This window comes from Vanacampus margaritifer, chromosome 2 (genome assembly GCF_051991255.1).
Source record: "Vanacampus margaritifer isolate UIUO_Vmar chromosome 2, RoL_Vmar_1.0, whole genome shotgun sequence".
Classification (NCBI taxonomy): Eukaryota; Metazoa; Chordata; class Actinopteri; order Syngnathiformes; family Syngnathidae; genus Vanacampus; species Vanacampus margaritifer.
In genome coordinates this window covers 43,145,561-43,161,103 of record NC_135433.1, presented here as the reverse complement: position 1 = coordinate 43,161,103, position 15,543 = coordinate 43,145,561, and the positions used below count along the sequence as shown (strand labels likewise).

The following is a 15,543-nucleotide window of genomic DNA, read 5'->3' as shown; positions in this document are numbered from 1 at the left end:
TGCTATAGGTTGCTAACAATTACAAAACACCCAGTACAATTGATTCTTTCTGTTACTACATATTTTATACATGTTTGTTACAGCTTTTCAGTTTGCAGTTCAATGTTGGAATCACATATTTCAGCTTATATAGCTTAGCTTGCTACCATTCTTAAATTTGCTAATTGGTACTAAACATAAAACGACAGTTGACCCGATTGGTTAACTCTTGGTCGCAATTCTGCACGGTCTTCATTCTTGGCATCTTATGGGGTATATGCCACGGAGGGGACGGGACTTACGACTTCCTGGTTTTCACACATCAGCTTTGTTTCCGTTTCCTGTTTGCGACGTGTGGGCTGCGTCACATTTCTTCCGCTTCCGCCTTTGTGCCCCTCGGTTGCGCGTTCTCGTCGACGGGTGCGAGTGTGTATTGTGTCTGTCTCAATTGTCCGAAGCATTTCAGAGAGTTGGAACACCCTTGGCATTCCCAACATCATGGCAGCCTGTTTAGCGAAAATGTGCTAACTGCTTCAAAGCAGAAAATCCTGTTCATTCCAAATGGTTTCAATTCTACACCAGTTTTTAATCTTGCTATCACGTTCATCATGCTATTTTTTTTTAGCATAGCTTGCTAGCATGCTAAAACCACTAAGCCTATGATGGACAGTAATGTACATCAGTTTGCCAGAATGACACTATTTAAGGATGAAAACTCATGAATCTGTTAGGTGTTCCTCAGTCTGCTGGGCACAACCATGGGTGTGACGTGTTATAAATCCTTTTTTAAAATAGCCATCTAGAACGTTTCCACCTCTTTCCAGCTTCCATGTGCTCAGGCGCACAGGGCCAATTAGTCACGGGCGGGGGAGCGACGCGACCAGAACGAAATATTTACTCACACGCCTCCAAGCCTGCAGAGCTGCACTGCAGAGAGTCACTTCACCACCGTCACGGTGCACACATACAGCTGTCACACTCACTCACTCACTACTGTATGGACGTGTGTGTGTGTGTGTGTTGTACGTGTGTCAGGCTGCTGCACTCCACTGGTGCATCAAAATGCCCTCAGAGTGATGGAACAGGACCTTTAATGGTGGACGCCCATCATTGCATTCTGTTGCTCTATTTCGGGCACAGGCAGCAATATCCATGACATCTTCAGCAGTGTCGGCCTTCTCAGATATCAGATAACTGCGGCAGGTGAATATCTTGTGAGAATGTGTGGCGAAAAAAATCATTACCCTCGCTGCAATAAATCATCCTATTGACGGGCCTGCTGTTTTCTGTGTGTACTCACTGCTTTCGCTATTGATTTGTAGCACAGACAGCGACACACGCACACACACACACACACACACACACACACACACACACACTATAATGCAGGTGTACAAATAGAGCTATCTTGCATTATAACAGCTTAACTGTAAATCTGTGGCTTAGTGGTACTTTTTTTATACAGTGGGATTCATGTAAATGAAATTTATTGTGGAATGTTGACTTTTCGTGGCTTGTATACAAATAGTTGTCTAACCCATCAAGTGTGAAATTAAATAACCAATCTACCTGCCTTCAGAGCCTTGTTGTGATAATGTTCTAGATTTTGTTAAATCGTGAAGTTACAATCCAGCTCCTTTACGTAATTACCACCCCAACACTGATTTTGTTTGCCATGACTTGACTGCTAGGCTGGTCGAAGGTCTGCCATTTTCAAGGCACGTATTTGTAATTAAATTGTAATCAATGTCAAAACTAAATTAAGTGTTGTAGTTCTTGAGATCAGTCTTGGTCTCAAGACCGCTTTTTAAGGATCTCGTCTTGTTTCGGAATCTAAGCCATTCTTACTTGGTCTTGTATTGCAGCCGCCTGTTATTTTATCATTCACTTAATTTAATTGAAGCAATATTTATGACTTTTTCTTTAAAAAAAATGTTTGCTTGTCATGACAATTACGTTTTAATAAGTATGATTGCATAATTTGTTTAAAAAAAAAGTGAAACAACAAATTTGCTTAGATTTGACATTTGTTTCATTGAATTATTTTGAAAAAAAAAATGTGTGCAATTTTTTTTATTTTTTAAAAGATGCTGGCTATATTGGTGTTTTTTGTTTGAAATTTTCCCCCTCCGGCACGGTGGCTGACTGGTTAGCACGTCCGCCTCCCAGTGCAGAGGACTTGAAATCAAGTCCGGGCTTCGGCCTTCCTGGGTGGAGTTTGCATGTTCTCCCCGTGCTTGCGTGGGTTTTCACTGGCTACTCCGGTTTCCTCCCACATTCCAAAAACATGCATGGCAGGTTAATTGAACACTCCAAATTGTCCATAGGTGTGATTGTGAGTGTGGTTGTTCGTCTCTATGTGCCCTGCGATTGGCTGGCAACCAGTTCAGGGTGTACCCCGCCTACTGCCCGAAGCCAGCTGGGATAGGCTCCAGCAACCCCGCGACCCTTGTGAGGACAAGCGGTAAAGAAAATGGATGGATGGATGGATTTTCCCCCTCTTAAATATGTACAGTCTTGGTCTTGTCTCTGTCTTGACCTCCAAAGTCTTGATCTTGTCCAAACTCTCGAAATACTCTAGTTAGCATTGTAATTAAGACCACACCAACCGAGACTAAATATAAATGATCGTAAAAAAATAATATATATGAATATGAACTATACCAAAGATATAACTAAAAAATAAAACCATATATAATCATAAGCTTGTGAATGTAGATTTTAGAATTATTTGCTCTGGTGTTGCTGGTTCTTCAAGCATAAAAGATAAATGCTTGCTCCACCATGTTGAGTACATACTCTATTAGCTGACCTGACCCAATACATCTAACACTTCTTGATCAGCGCAGTACTGTGGACTCGGACCATTTAGTGACACACAGACTAATAGCAGCACTTAAAAAATCTATGATGTGACTAATTGGTATAGCAGGTAGAAAGACTCCAGTGAGTCATGTGCTCGGCTCTCCTTACATGATTACAACTAGAAGTTTATCTTTGGGGAGACCAGTGAGAGGATAATAATATAATAGTTGATGCCAGTGGAGATTGTGGAATTTTTGAGGCCTGGCATAAAAGTGTTGATACAGAAATTTTGAGCAAATTTGTACTATTATCATCTTTATATTTACTAAAACACACTCTGGTGTGTGAGGGAGGAGTGAAATGAGGCTACCTTCAAGCCTTGCTAGCAGCTTCAAGACTGCAAACTCGACCTTTAATCCTAACACATACACGCGTCACGCGCTACTGGTTGTGTTGGGTGTTTATGTAGCGCATCTCACAAGTCATTTACAACATTTACTAAAATGACCAGAGAAGCTGAGAAGACTGCAATATAGTTTCCAAGTAAGCTAACAGTTAGCCTAGCTTCTTCTACTGCTACTGATTTCATCCTTATTTTGATGCCCATACCGCAAGTAAGCTAACAGTTAGCCTAGCTTATTCTACTTTACTGATTTCGTCCTTATTTTGATGCCCATACCGCAAGTAAGCTAACAGTTAGCCTAGCTTCTTCTACTTCTACTGATTTCGTCCTTATTTTGATGCCCATACCGCCTCGCACAGGTCCGTATTGGTAATCGGACAGACATCTGTTTTTTGGAAAGAGACAATTGTCGATATAAATGTTGCTAACGGTTCTGGTGGTCTGGTAGGTGTGTGGGGTTTTCTCCCCTAAGTATTTGTGGGGTCTCTCACGTTTTAAAAAGTAGGTAAGAAGTTAAAAATTGGTACAGTATGTGTGCAACCAGTTTGGATATTTGTACTAAACCTTCATGTACGCACACACACACGTCATTAACTCGTAAACGGTTCAGTAGGCTGGTTTAATTAGCTACAAGGATATCAACAGCTGGACTGATGTGGGTGGTTGGCTCCTCTTTCACCGAGACCACTTGAAGCAATGTATGCACGTGTGTGTGTGTGTGTGTGTGTGTGTGTGTGTGTGTGTGTGTGTGTGTGTGTGTGTGTGTGTGTGAGTGTGAGTATGTGTGTGTGTTATACATCTAGATCACATATCAAACTAATTGTGAGCCTCGTTGGAATCGGGAGGTGCCATCAGGTGGCTGATCACAAGTGAAAATGTATAAATAACAGTGCGCTCAACGTAAATGAGCACCGTTTTCCTCACACAGGTGTGACTCTTATCGTAATAGTAATAATGTGGTGCCATCTTAGTGTCATGGACCATGTTGAATTGAGTACAGGAGCTTCATTTATACAAGCCGTAGCCTTGTCTAACAGAACAGGAGTGCCTGGCCACCATCTTGTGGCATTTATAGGCAATCATAGACCTTTATGGGAGAGGGTTTTTGGTCATGTGTGCCACATCCACTCAGTGTAGTCTTGAATTGCTACTTCGCAAAAAAGGTTTTTACGCTCTCATGAGGTGGTTTTTGAGACGTGTCAATATAGAAGTATTTTGCAAGAGTGTAATGGAAACACTTTTTGCGCATTCCCCGTAGTCATGTGACCACCGCCCGGTCACGAAAGAAAAGAAGTACGGGTACGCGCTTTTGTGTCGGAGCTGCCTCCTGAGGGGATAGCAAGTCTTTTTAAGGACAAAGCGATTTACCTATAGAGCCAATATGCCACCGTTCAATGCACGTTCCATATCGTTGCAAGAGAAATGGTTGTTACCCCGGGCAACGAGCGCTCGAGCGACATACGGCGCACGTCCTCGTTAAAATGTATCCGTCCGCACCATAACATAAGTTATACACACACACACCAGCATCAACACCAAATGCCGAACCCGCCCGACGAGGGGAGAGAGATGTTTTAAAGACAACAACAACTCTGGGCGTCCCTTCTTCTGTAAACATCGTAAGCACCTCCTACAGAACTGTGAGATCTCGCAAGACAGGACATTACGAGCAATTGCGCCTCAGAAGCGAAACGCTCTTCAATGGAAACACCGACAAGTCGAAATTGTACTTTATCGAAACGGTACAATATTACTTTTATTTTTGCGAAAAACAGTCATGGAAACGCAGCTACAAATAACATCCTGTTGAGCTGCAATGCAGCATTATGTTAGTTGTAGTATAAGTTCTATTTACTGGCAGGATGTTAACAATAGCCAACTAAAATAACCCTACAAATGGGGTAGGCCTGGAAGTCAGGCCAGATGTGTGAGCTGACATCTGGATGGTGACCATTAGTGCAACCGGAATGACATCTGACAGGAGCCATGACTACTTGTATTTTTTCTTAGCATTCCTTTGAGTTAGATTCAATATTAATGCCCTCACTGCCACTTACATGATGTTTAAAACTCAAAATAACCAAGAGTGAGTGAGTGAAGACACACCGTGACCATGACAAGTAGGAAGGACAGCCCAGAATTGTTTGCTAAGAAAAACTCAGTGTTTTTTTGTTTGTTTTTTTAAATATGAAAATAATGCACAGTACATACCAGAAAAGCTGCCATTCTCTCTCAATGCCTTTTCACACTGCACTTATTTTTCTTGGTTTTCGCACTTGATGACACCATTCTTGAATTGAACATTTTCCTATTCGAGGGTGTGTCATGTTATGTTGTTGCAAACGCCCATGAGCCGTACACAGGGTTCACCTTTTGTCCAATGAATTGGTCCATTGACAGCGAGCTGTGCATTGCTAAGTGCAGTGTGAAAAAGACTACTCTCTCATTTATTATTTTTATGTTCAGCATTCACTATTCAAATCAGATTTTAATTATCTAGCTGGTGTGTCGCCGCAGAATTGGATTTGTCACGTCTGCCTAGCTGCTTGTTGCTAGACAGAATTTAATTAAAAGTGTCAGTCTAATGAAGGAAACAAAAATCTTAATTTAAATCTTTAAAAAATTAAAATAAGCTGAACATATTTTTAATCATGTGCAACCAATGTACATATTCAAATTCAATAAACTCAAAGGACTTTTTTTCAGTGTATTCCAAGAACAGCACTATGGGGTATATGCCACGGAGGCGGGACTTCCAACTTCCTGGTTTTCACACATCGGCTTTTGTTTCCGTTTCCTGTTTGCGACGTGTGGGCCGCGTCCCGGTTCTTGCGCTTCCGCCTTTGCGCCGCGTTCCCGTCGACGGGTGCGAGTGTGTAGTGTGTCTGTCTCAGTTGTCCGAAGCATTTCTGAGCGTTGAGACGATGGGCGGGAGGGAGCGCGCGGTTGTGGGGCGCAGGGGTCGGGGTGCGAGTGTAGGAACGCGGCCATCAGTGGCCGGAAACAACGCTGATGTGTGAAACCCGGAAGTCGAAAGTCCGTGGCATCTACCCCATTATAAGGGATGAAGATTAGTAATTTATTATCTCTATTCATACACATTTTTCACTGCTCTGTACAAAAATAAAAATCATCTTGAAATGTGGATGGAGTGAACGTTACCCCCAGGATCATAATCACGTGTGGATGAGGACCACAAGGACAAGAAAGGACAGTTCAGATTTGACAAAGTTAACCCGGGTCTGAAGTGATTGCAGCTAAGCTCGTAACAGCCTGTGTGTATTTATGCGTGTGTATTGTGTGTGTTTGCAGTGCCATTAAATCACACTTTATGGCTTAATCAGAGTCGATGGTTTTCAAACGTGCGTACGGTGCTGCATGTCCTGCTGAGCGCATCGGAAGGCTGATCAGCCAATCGCCGTCCGCTGGCACGTGTCAGGAGAGCAAAGACCTTCCGACCTGTCTGCTGCTGCAGCCCCTCCTCTTATGTACACACTGGCAGGGATCAACATTCTGACTTTGGTCAGCCAACTGGGACAACACAAAGCCAATATCTTACCTTTACAAACATGACGGTGCTCATTTTCTGTCAGACTTGCTTGTCCTCATCGCTAGGCCTGCAAATGGTTTGAATACTTTTCAGTTCAGATCACCTTTGGTACAAGGAATATTTTGAATGACTTCAAATTAAATATCAACAGCTTGGAACATTTTGCTTTAGAGAAATGCAACACTAATACTTGGTCTTCTCTTTTGGAAATCGATGATGCAACAGTAAAAGTTTGAACAGTGTCAATTAGTATGCCATATACTGTAAACACTAATAATGGCATTTTTGTATTGCTTTGATTCACTCTGAAGAGCCCAGGAGAGGCTGTTTAAAAGTTGGGTCAAATGAATAACACACAAAACAACCCCAAAAATTGGGTTTTGGGTTATTCTTTTGACCCAACTTTTTGGTTTGCATGCATAACCCAAAAAGCTGGTCTAAAAAAAAACGGGCGTTGTTTAGTGGGTTATTCATCCAATCAAGTTTTTCGTTTACAAAGTAAAGAAATAACCCAAAACATAGTGTCGATCACCCCCCAAATGTGCTGTTTTGTGGGTTATTCATTTGACCTAACTTTTTGGTTTAAGTAAAAAAGCAAAAAATGTTGGATCGGTCCATTTTTTTTTACTCAATTTGGGTTATTTTTTACCCAGATTTTTGTTTTTCATGCACAACCCAAAAAGTTGGGTCAGTCCCTCAAACATTTAGTTTTTGTTTATGAAAATAAAACATAAAATGATTAATAAGAAAAAAAAGGTTGTTTGGTGGGTGGGTTATTCATTTTAACCAACATTTTGGTTTAAATTAAGTAGCACTAAGGAACTTTTCAACCTTAATAAAATATTTTCATAACTCATTTGATGAAACATCGATTTAAAACTAGTTGAATGGTACCTTTGCCATGGCCTGAGGGGGTCTTTATCATTTTTACTGGCACTCAGCAACTTCAAGGAGGATGGTAGGAACACTGCCACACAAAAAAACTACAAATGTGCTGACTGCTTTATGGCATACGTCACGTCCCCATTCGTTACAAAGACGGAAGTTAATTTCTGAGTTTGTGAGTTCAAAAATAACACAATGCGCTTGTTTGGGTGAGAAATGTTATTTTGTTACTAATAAAAAAAATGGTTGTTTGGCGGGTTATTCATTTAACACAAATTTTGGTTTAAATAAATAGACCAAAGCATTGGGTCGGTCACTTTTTGACCCGATGGATGGATGGATGTTTTAAGAGTGTGTAGAACTACCAATGTGGAGAAAGAATTTTTGACTGGTGCATACACTTAAACACATTTGAAAATACATTTAAATGTATTTGCAAGTGCGTTTGAACTGTTATAGCTAAAAGCCTAGCCTAGTCCGAATTCTGACTTTAAAGTGACAATTGTGACAATTCAGACTTTTTTTTCTCAGAATTCTGACTTTAAAATAGGAATACTCACTTTAAAGTCAGAATTCTGAGAATAAAATAAGAATTCTCACTTTAAAGTCAGAATTCTGACTTTAAAGTGAGAATTGTTCTGACTTTAAAATCAGAATTCTGAGATTAAAGTGACAATTCTAAGAATAAAATAGGAATTCTCACTTTAAAGTCAGAATTCTGAGAATAAAATAAGAATTCTCACTTTAAAGTCAGAATTCTGACTTTAAAGTGAGAATTATGGCAATTCTCACTTTAAAATAAGAATTCTGAGATTAAAGTCAGAATTCTGAGAAGTGAGAATTCTCACTTTAAAATCAGAATTCTGAGATTAAAGTCAGAATTCTGAGAATAAAATAAGAAGAGAATAAAATAAGAATTCTCACTTTAAAGTGAGAATTCTCACTTTAAAGTCAGAATTGTGAGTTTAAAGTCAGAATTCTGAGAATAAAATAAGAATTCTCACTTTTAAGTCAGAATTTGGTCTTTTAAGTGAGAATTCTCACTTTAAAATCAGAATTCTGAGAATAAAGTGAGAATCCTGCCAAACTTTTTTTTTTTCTCTCTTCACTGGCCCTAATCCTCTTGTAGCAGTTGCACTGTTATTTTTTAGCCCTATCTACTGTGTACTAGTCGACAGACCTGAAACCAGAGAGTGTTGTGCTGCAATTCAAATGTGTGCAGGTGTGTGTGTTATGTAACATGTGACATTTTTCACCAGGACTTGGTGGGCAGTGCACCGCCACAGAGGAACTGGAAAGGAATCGCCATCGCCCTGCTGGTCATCCTCATCATCTGCTCCCTGATTGTCACCTCCGTCATCCTGCTGACCCCTCGTATGTACCAAATACAATAATATTAATAATATGTGTGAAACCTGTGAAATTTGTACTAGTTTCACTTGCACGTTCTTATTCTTCAAACTTTTTCAATGTGACTGCTCGGTGTCAAGGCTGGCAAGGTTTCACATTATGAGCTGATTCTCCTCAAAAAGAATGGAGATGATGTCCTTTTGTCAAGCACGCTTTTATCTTTAAAAAAAAAAAAAAACACTTTTGTGGAGATTTCGCCCTGCTCGCTCGTTCGTCTCCTGCCAGCGGCTGATGACACACTGGCACACGTTTACGTGTGAAACCTGACAAAGAGCTTCTTCAGCGAAGCCGGCGCAAAAGACGTCCCCGCTGCGTTAGCACGCATTCACGCACAGCAGCTTTGTCTTTGGGTTTGTTTTGTCTTTGTGATCCTCGGCTCGACTTGTCGCTTGTTTCTTTGAGGGCTTCAGGAACTACACCGCTGATGCAACCACATCAAGAGAACAGCAGCTCCCTTTTATTGTCTGTGTCCTTGTTTGTTCCAAATCGTTGTCCAAAGTGGGCAAAGTATGAAGTGGTTTGTAGAAGTCACTGGCATAGATAGTTGAACGAGGATACAGTAGGTAAACTCAACGACTTTTTTCAAGTTGAATCTCCATTTGGTTTATTTGTTCCCTTTTTTGGCTTTTGCTTTGCTTTGATGTCACAAGACGGCAACAGCGGACATCGTCAGTTTACCTCGCAGTGAAAGTAAAGCTGAAGTTGAAGCAAAAGTATAAGATGTCGATAAAGGCTATAAACGCCAATTGTAAGATGCTCATGAAAAGATCGAGGAAATTGGATAATTTGTAGAGCCCCCTGCTATGGAGGACCAAAAATGCCAAAATAAAAAATAATTAAGTAAATTAAAGTAAAAATAAAAACTGATATAAAAAAAGAATAATTCAAAATTTAAATACAAAAAATTATATAAATTAAAATAAAAACAACTAAAACTTTTTAAAAAATAAAATGAAAGTAAATAAATAAAGGGAAACAAATGATATAAAAAATCTAAATATAAAAATAAATGTGGAAATAAATACAAAAATTAATTATTCAAAATTTTATTAAATTTCAATCAATAAATAACAACGCTCTGCTCTCATTTATTTATTTAATGCTGCCGACGTTGTCAGCATGAAATCCGTCACGAAATGTTATTCAAATATATTTATTTTTTTATTTAATTTTTGAATTATCCTTTAAATCCATTTTTTTCCACATGTATTTATTTATTTATAGTTTTGGTCCTCAGTACCCTGCCCACCAAATGACACTCAGGTAAAAAAAAAAATTTTTTTAAATCTGCATGAAAAAAGTTCTCTCTCTTTTTTTTCCTCTTTCCAACTTGTAAAAGTGTTTTGAAATGTTAATCCAATTTCACAGGAGCGACGTGAAGCTCTTCCCCAGACGCACGGCGACACTATCTGCACTTTACAGTCGCTGTCGCCCGTGTGCCACTTTTGATTTCGCCTTTGCTCTTTGACACGCGCTTGACAGGTGAAGATGAGAGTCTGGCCCACAAGAAGAAGGTCACCCTGGATGACGTGTTTGGTCCGGATCTGCGCATCCACGACCCGGATGCCGTGTGGCTCAGCGGTGAGTTGGAAGAGAGCAAAGATATTTGAACATATTCTGATGATGACCAAGTCTGCTTTTATTGTTCCAAAAGGTTGAAGTTGTTTCTTGGACTGGATGGGATGTTTCATCATGCGGATAATTGCACATCCAATTACAAATATTATGTCCGGGAAATTTTCCAAATGAGTTACAAGTATGCCAAATAACATCAGTAAGGTCCATTAAATGTATTTTCCCAACAAATTACTTGACATGAATCAGGAATTTAAATGTTGTGTTTATAAAACACAAGCCAGTCAGTCAATTGAACTGACATTAAAACTATTTCAAGTAAATGTCCAGGGGGAAAAACTAACATTTTATTCTTTATTTTATCAATAATTATTTTAATTGTTTAAATGTAACTCATTCACTGCCCTTGACGGCTATAAACGGCAAAAATTCATTTGAACTATTTCTATTAGTTAGCTTTTTTTCCACTGTTGTTAACAAGAGTATGAAAACCTAGATTTTTTTTATTGTACATTTAGAACAGATATAAAATTTGTGATTGATCGTGAGTTAACTATTGAAGTCATGCTATTAATTACAATAAAAAATTGTAATCGTCTGACACCCCTAATTTTTAATAATCTTTTTTTTCCAATAGTTAACTCACAATTAATTACAAATTTTATATCTGTTCTAAATGTACAATAATAACAATTCTAGGTTTTTATACTCTTGTTAGCAAAAGTGGGAAAAAAATGTGAAACTAATAGAAATAGTTCAAATAAATTTTTCACGTCTATAGCCGTCAATGGCAGTGAATGAGTTAATATGCAAAGAAAAATGCGCTGAATTGTCGCCGTCTTGCAATTATGCCATCTAGTGGCAGAAAAATTACCTCAACAAAAATCAATATCACACTCGTTTTTAACGTTAACTTAATCTTATGAATTATTATGAAATTACTGTAGCAATGACTAAAAGATGCAGCCATATTTCTATGCGATTAATTACAATTACAAAATGTAATCGCCTGACACCCCTAAAAATAATTATATAATATAGGTTAAATAAAGGCTTTTGATATAAAAAGGCAGACCTCCATTTTTAAAAGTTTGTCCTGGCCCTTACTGACAATTCTGAGCTCAAGTCAAAATGGCGTTCTTCCTTGGTGAAATAATGCTCTCTGTTCATTGAAAAGCACTGGACTTTGAATCGTTGAAATTTGATTTGAGAGAATGATCTTGATATTAAAATATGATTAAATTATGTTTGACTACAAAAAACAATCTGTCTGGTTTGTATGCTAGTCAAAGGCAAGATAGAAATACCCGGATGTTCGGAATTGTCAATTCCAGCTGTCCATGTGAAATATTCAGAGCAAATGGGTTTAAATTTTTTTACTCGTTAAATATTTACTTACTGTTATTTAAAAATAAAAATAAAAAAATCATACATTTCCTATATTAGCGACATATGAATGCGTGACAAGCATCAACGACGCCCTTATTCATGAAGCTGATGAAAGCATTCTGTGTGCCTGACGAAATCATGGCGACATCGCTTCTCGTATCTCCATTCAAAGCAATCCAGTCCCATTTGGGCCTAATGACCTTCCGATAAGCAGCCCGGTCGGATGCGCTCGCTCCTCAGCGCTCCTCATCAATATTTTTGCCGGCGCGTCACCGATCCCCGCTGGGACGCTTCTTGCCTCACTCATCTTTGGACTCACCTCCGACGTCAAGACATCGGAAAAGTGTTTAGCCGTCACAATAAAGACAAGACAGACACTGCTTCTTAAATGATAGCGCAACATTAGTGCTCCAACTAAGATATTGCACTCGGCAACATCTGGGATTTAATCTCCCTTAATCTTATGCAAATCTACTTTAAGTACAAACAGAATGGAAGTTTGGCAAGCGGAACAATCGCTGCTACTCTGTCTGACCCTTCATCTCACATCCGCCAGTGTGAAAAGGATTTACTTCATTATTTTAAGAGCACTAAGTCGTCTATTTAATCCCATGAATGTGAGCAATTTTAGACTGTGAAATACATCTGCTTGATAACTCTGGAGATCTTCTTTACCTCTTATATCAACTCCAACATTTCACAGTTTGTTGCTCAAAGAACTTATTCATTTTGAATGTAGACAATATAAACATTGACATTTTGACTACGGCTTGGTTTAAATAATTGATATCGAATTGATTTTCCTTTTCGAGCCAAATATTGATTCATAAAATCATGAACCGTTTATATATATATATATATATATATATATATATATGGCTTTTCCCCCATAAATTTAGATGAATATAGAATTTTAAAGGCCGAAGTTTTTCAAGAATTGAACTGAATCAAAATCGAATCGATTGAGGAAATTAGAATTGATACCCAGCCCTAATTTTGACTATGCTTATTTTGTTTTTAAGTTCAACCGAGTCATTTTGTTTAATTATTTAAAAAATAATAATAATTAATTGTGTTATTTTTATTTATTTATTCATTTGTTTGTTTAATTATTTGTATTTTTTATCATTTTATTTTTCTTTTTTTTAACTATTTTTTATTTTATTTTTCATTTTTAAAATGTTATTTTTTTATTTATTAATTTATTTATATTTTACCTCCTCCACAAATGATAACTGTTTTAAAAATCAGTTTTGCCCCATGAGAGCATTTTGCAAGCCTGATCTGGAGAAATGAAAAGTGAATGATGTCACCATGAGCATGTGTCTTATTTCCCTGGTGCAGGTAATGAGCTGCTGTATCGTACAAGGGAAGGCGACGTCGTCAAGCATAATGTGGACACGGAGGAGAAACGCGTTGTCGTGTCAAACCAGATGTTTGTGAGTCCACCTTAAATGTCTCACTTGGAACACGGTTGAGTTGTCATTTCCTGTGTTTTTTTCTGTCTTCTGTTCCTTCCAGGAAAGATCTAAGGCCGCCAGGTACCAAGTGTCACCTGACCTGCAGCAAGTGCTCTTTGCCTTTGACTTAAAACTGGTGAGGACGTCAGCATTTTTCCTTCCACTGCAGATTTATTTTTATTTTTTTTTTTCAGATTTTTCTAAGCATTTGATTGCCATCTTGTTTATTTCTGCAGATCTACCAACACTCCTATGTGGCCAAGTACATTATTTACAGCCTTGTAACACAGTAAGACATTTTATCTATATTTATTTATTTATACTGGTCTTCACACGCACGTATGACTTGAGCTGACAGAATTCCCTTACAGTTACCATTCAGTTTTGCATCGTTCTCAGTATTACATGCAGGGGTGAAAGTGGGCCGGAACGGTCCGGAACTACGTTCTGGTAAAAGATTCGGGACCGGAACGATTTGGAACACGAAAATATGACCCACCCTGCTAGAAGAGACAGCAGGACCCTCCCAACCACATACAAGTACAAACGATGCTGCTAGCACTACTGTCTGTGTGTGTGGGGTGGGGGTGGGGGGCCCGGGCACAATTCAGGCAAAAAATCAAATCAAATAATGGCTACATGATCAAAATGGGTATCTATCTAGGCTGCACCTACTGTCATAAAGTGAAGCAACTCGGTCCAAGCAACTAAAAAAAAAAAAGTCAATGTTTAAATTATCTTCAAAGTATATTCCATTTTAATCTGGACCATGTAAGAGTCATTTGGACTTATTTTTTTATAAATTTATGTTACTTATTTATATCCTTAACTCATTCACTGCCATTGACGGCTATAAACGTCAAAAATTAATTTGAACTATTTCTATTAGTTTAACTTCCCCCCCCCACACACACACTTTTGTTAACAAGAATATGAAAATCTAGAATTTTTTTTATTGCACATTTAAAACATATGAAATTTGTGATTAATCGCGAGTTAACTAGGGAAGTCATGCGATTAATTATGATTAAAAACTTTAATTGTCTGACGCCCCGAATTTTTTATCTTTTCTTAAAAAAAAAAAAAAATCATTTACTGCCATTGACGGCTATAAACGTCAAAAATTAGTTTGAACTATTTCTTTTAGTTTAACATTTTTTCCCCACTTTTGCTAACAAGAGTATGAAAACCTAGAAAAAATTTTTATTGCACATTTAAAACATATGAAATTTGTGATTAATCGCGAGTTAACTAGTGAGGTCATGCGATTAATTATGATTAAAAACTTTAATTGCCTGACACCCTGAATTTTTTATCTTTTCTTTAAAAAAAAAAAAAGAAGAAATCATTTACTGCCATTGATGGCTATAAACGTCAAAATTTCATTTGAACTATTTCTTTTAGTTTAACATTTTTTCCCCACTTTTGCTAACAAGAGTATGAAAACCTAGAATTTTTTTTTATTGCACATTTAAAACATATGAAATTTGTGATTAATCGCGAGTTAACTAGTGAAGTCATGCGATTAATTATGATTAAAAACTTTAATTGCCTGACACCCTGAATTTTTTATCTTTTCTTTAAAAAAAAAAAAAAGAAGAAATCATTTACTGCCATTGATGGCTATAAACGTCAAAATTTCATTTGAACTATTTCTTTTAGTTTAACATTTTTTCCCCACTTTTGCTAACAAGAGTATGAAAACCTAGAATTTTTTTTTATTGCACATTTAAAACATATGAAATTTGTGATTAATCGCGAGTTAACTAGTGAAGTCATGCAATTAATTATGATTAAAAACTTTAATTGCCTGACACCCTGAATTTTTTATCTTTTCTTTAAAAAAAAGAAGAAGAAGAAATCATTTACTGCCATTGATGGCTATAAACGTCAAAATTTCATTTGAACTATTTCTTTTAGTTTAACATTTTTCCCACTTTTGCTAACAAGAGTATGACAATCTATAATTTTTTTACTGTACATTTAGAACCAATATAAACATTTTGATTAATCGTGAGTTAACTAGTGAAGTCATGCGATTAATTACAATAAAAAAAGTTTATCGCCTCTTGCCCCTAATTTTTAAT

General features: G+C 37.7%; 1 protein-coding gene and 1 long non-coding RNA gene across 4 annotated transcripts in view; one reads left to right on the top strand and one right to left on the bottom strand.

Moving 5' to 3' along the window:
• Positions 1 to 9,624, bottom strand: part of LOC144044242 (uncharacterized) — a 15,184-nt gene extending 5,560 nt beyond the window's left edge. Inside the window, exons 1-3 of the long non-coding RNA XR_013291217.1 lie at positions 8,879 to 9,624; positions 7,632 to 7,704; positions 6,747 to 6,804 (exon numbers count right to left, since the gene is read on the bottom strand). This is a non-coding gene — a long non-coding RNA (uncharacterized LOC144044242). The remainder of the gene's footprint in view (positions 1 to 6,746; positions 6,805 to 7,631; positions 7,705 to 8,878) is intronic.
• dpp6b (dipeptidyl-peptidase 6b) overlaps positions 1 to 15,543 on the top strand; it is a 118,741-nt gene that overhangs the window by 80,629 nt on the left and 22,569 nt on the right. For all 3 annotated transcript variants that reach the window (XM_077558524.1, XM_077558522.1, XM_077558523.1), the window contains exons 2-6: positions 8,882 to 8,996; positions 10,515 to 10,613; positions 13,341 to 13,435; positions 13,518 to 13,592; positions 13,693 to 13,745. In XM_077558524.1, coding sequence (XP_077414650.1) covers positions 8,882 to 8,996; positions 10,515 to 10,613; positions 13,341 to 13,435; positions 13,518 to 13,592; positions 13,693 to 13,745 — 437 coding nt within the window. The remainder of the gene's footprint in view (positions 1 to 8,881; positions 8,997 to 10,514; positions 10,614 to 13,340; positions 13,436 to 13,517; positions 13,593 to 13,692; positions 13,746 to 15,543) is intronic.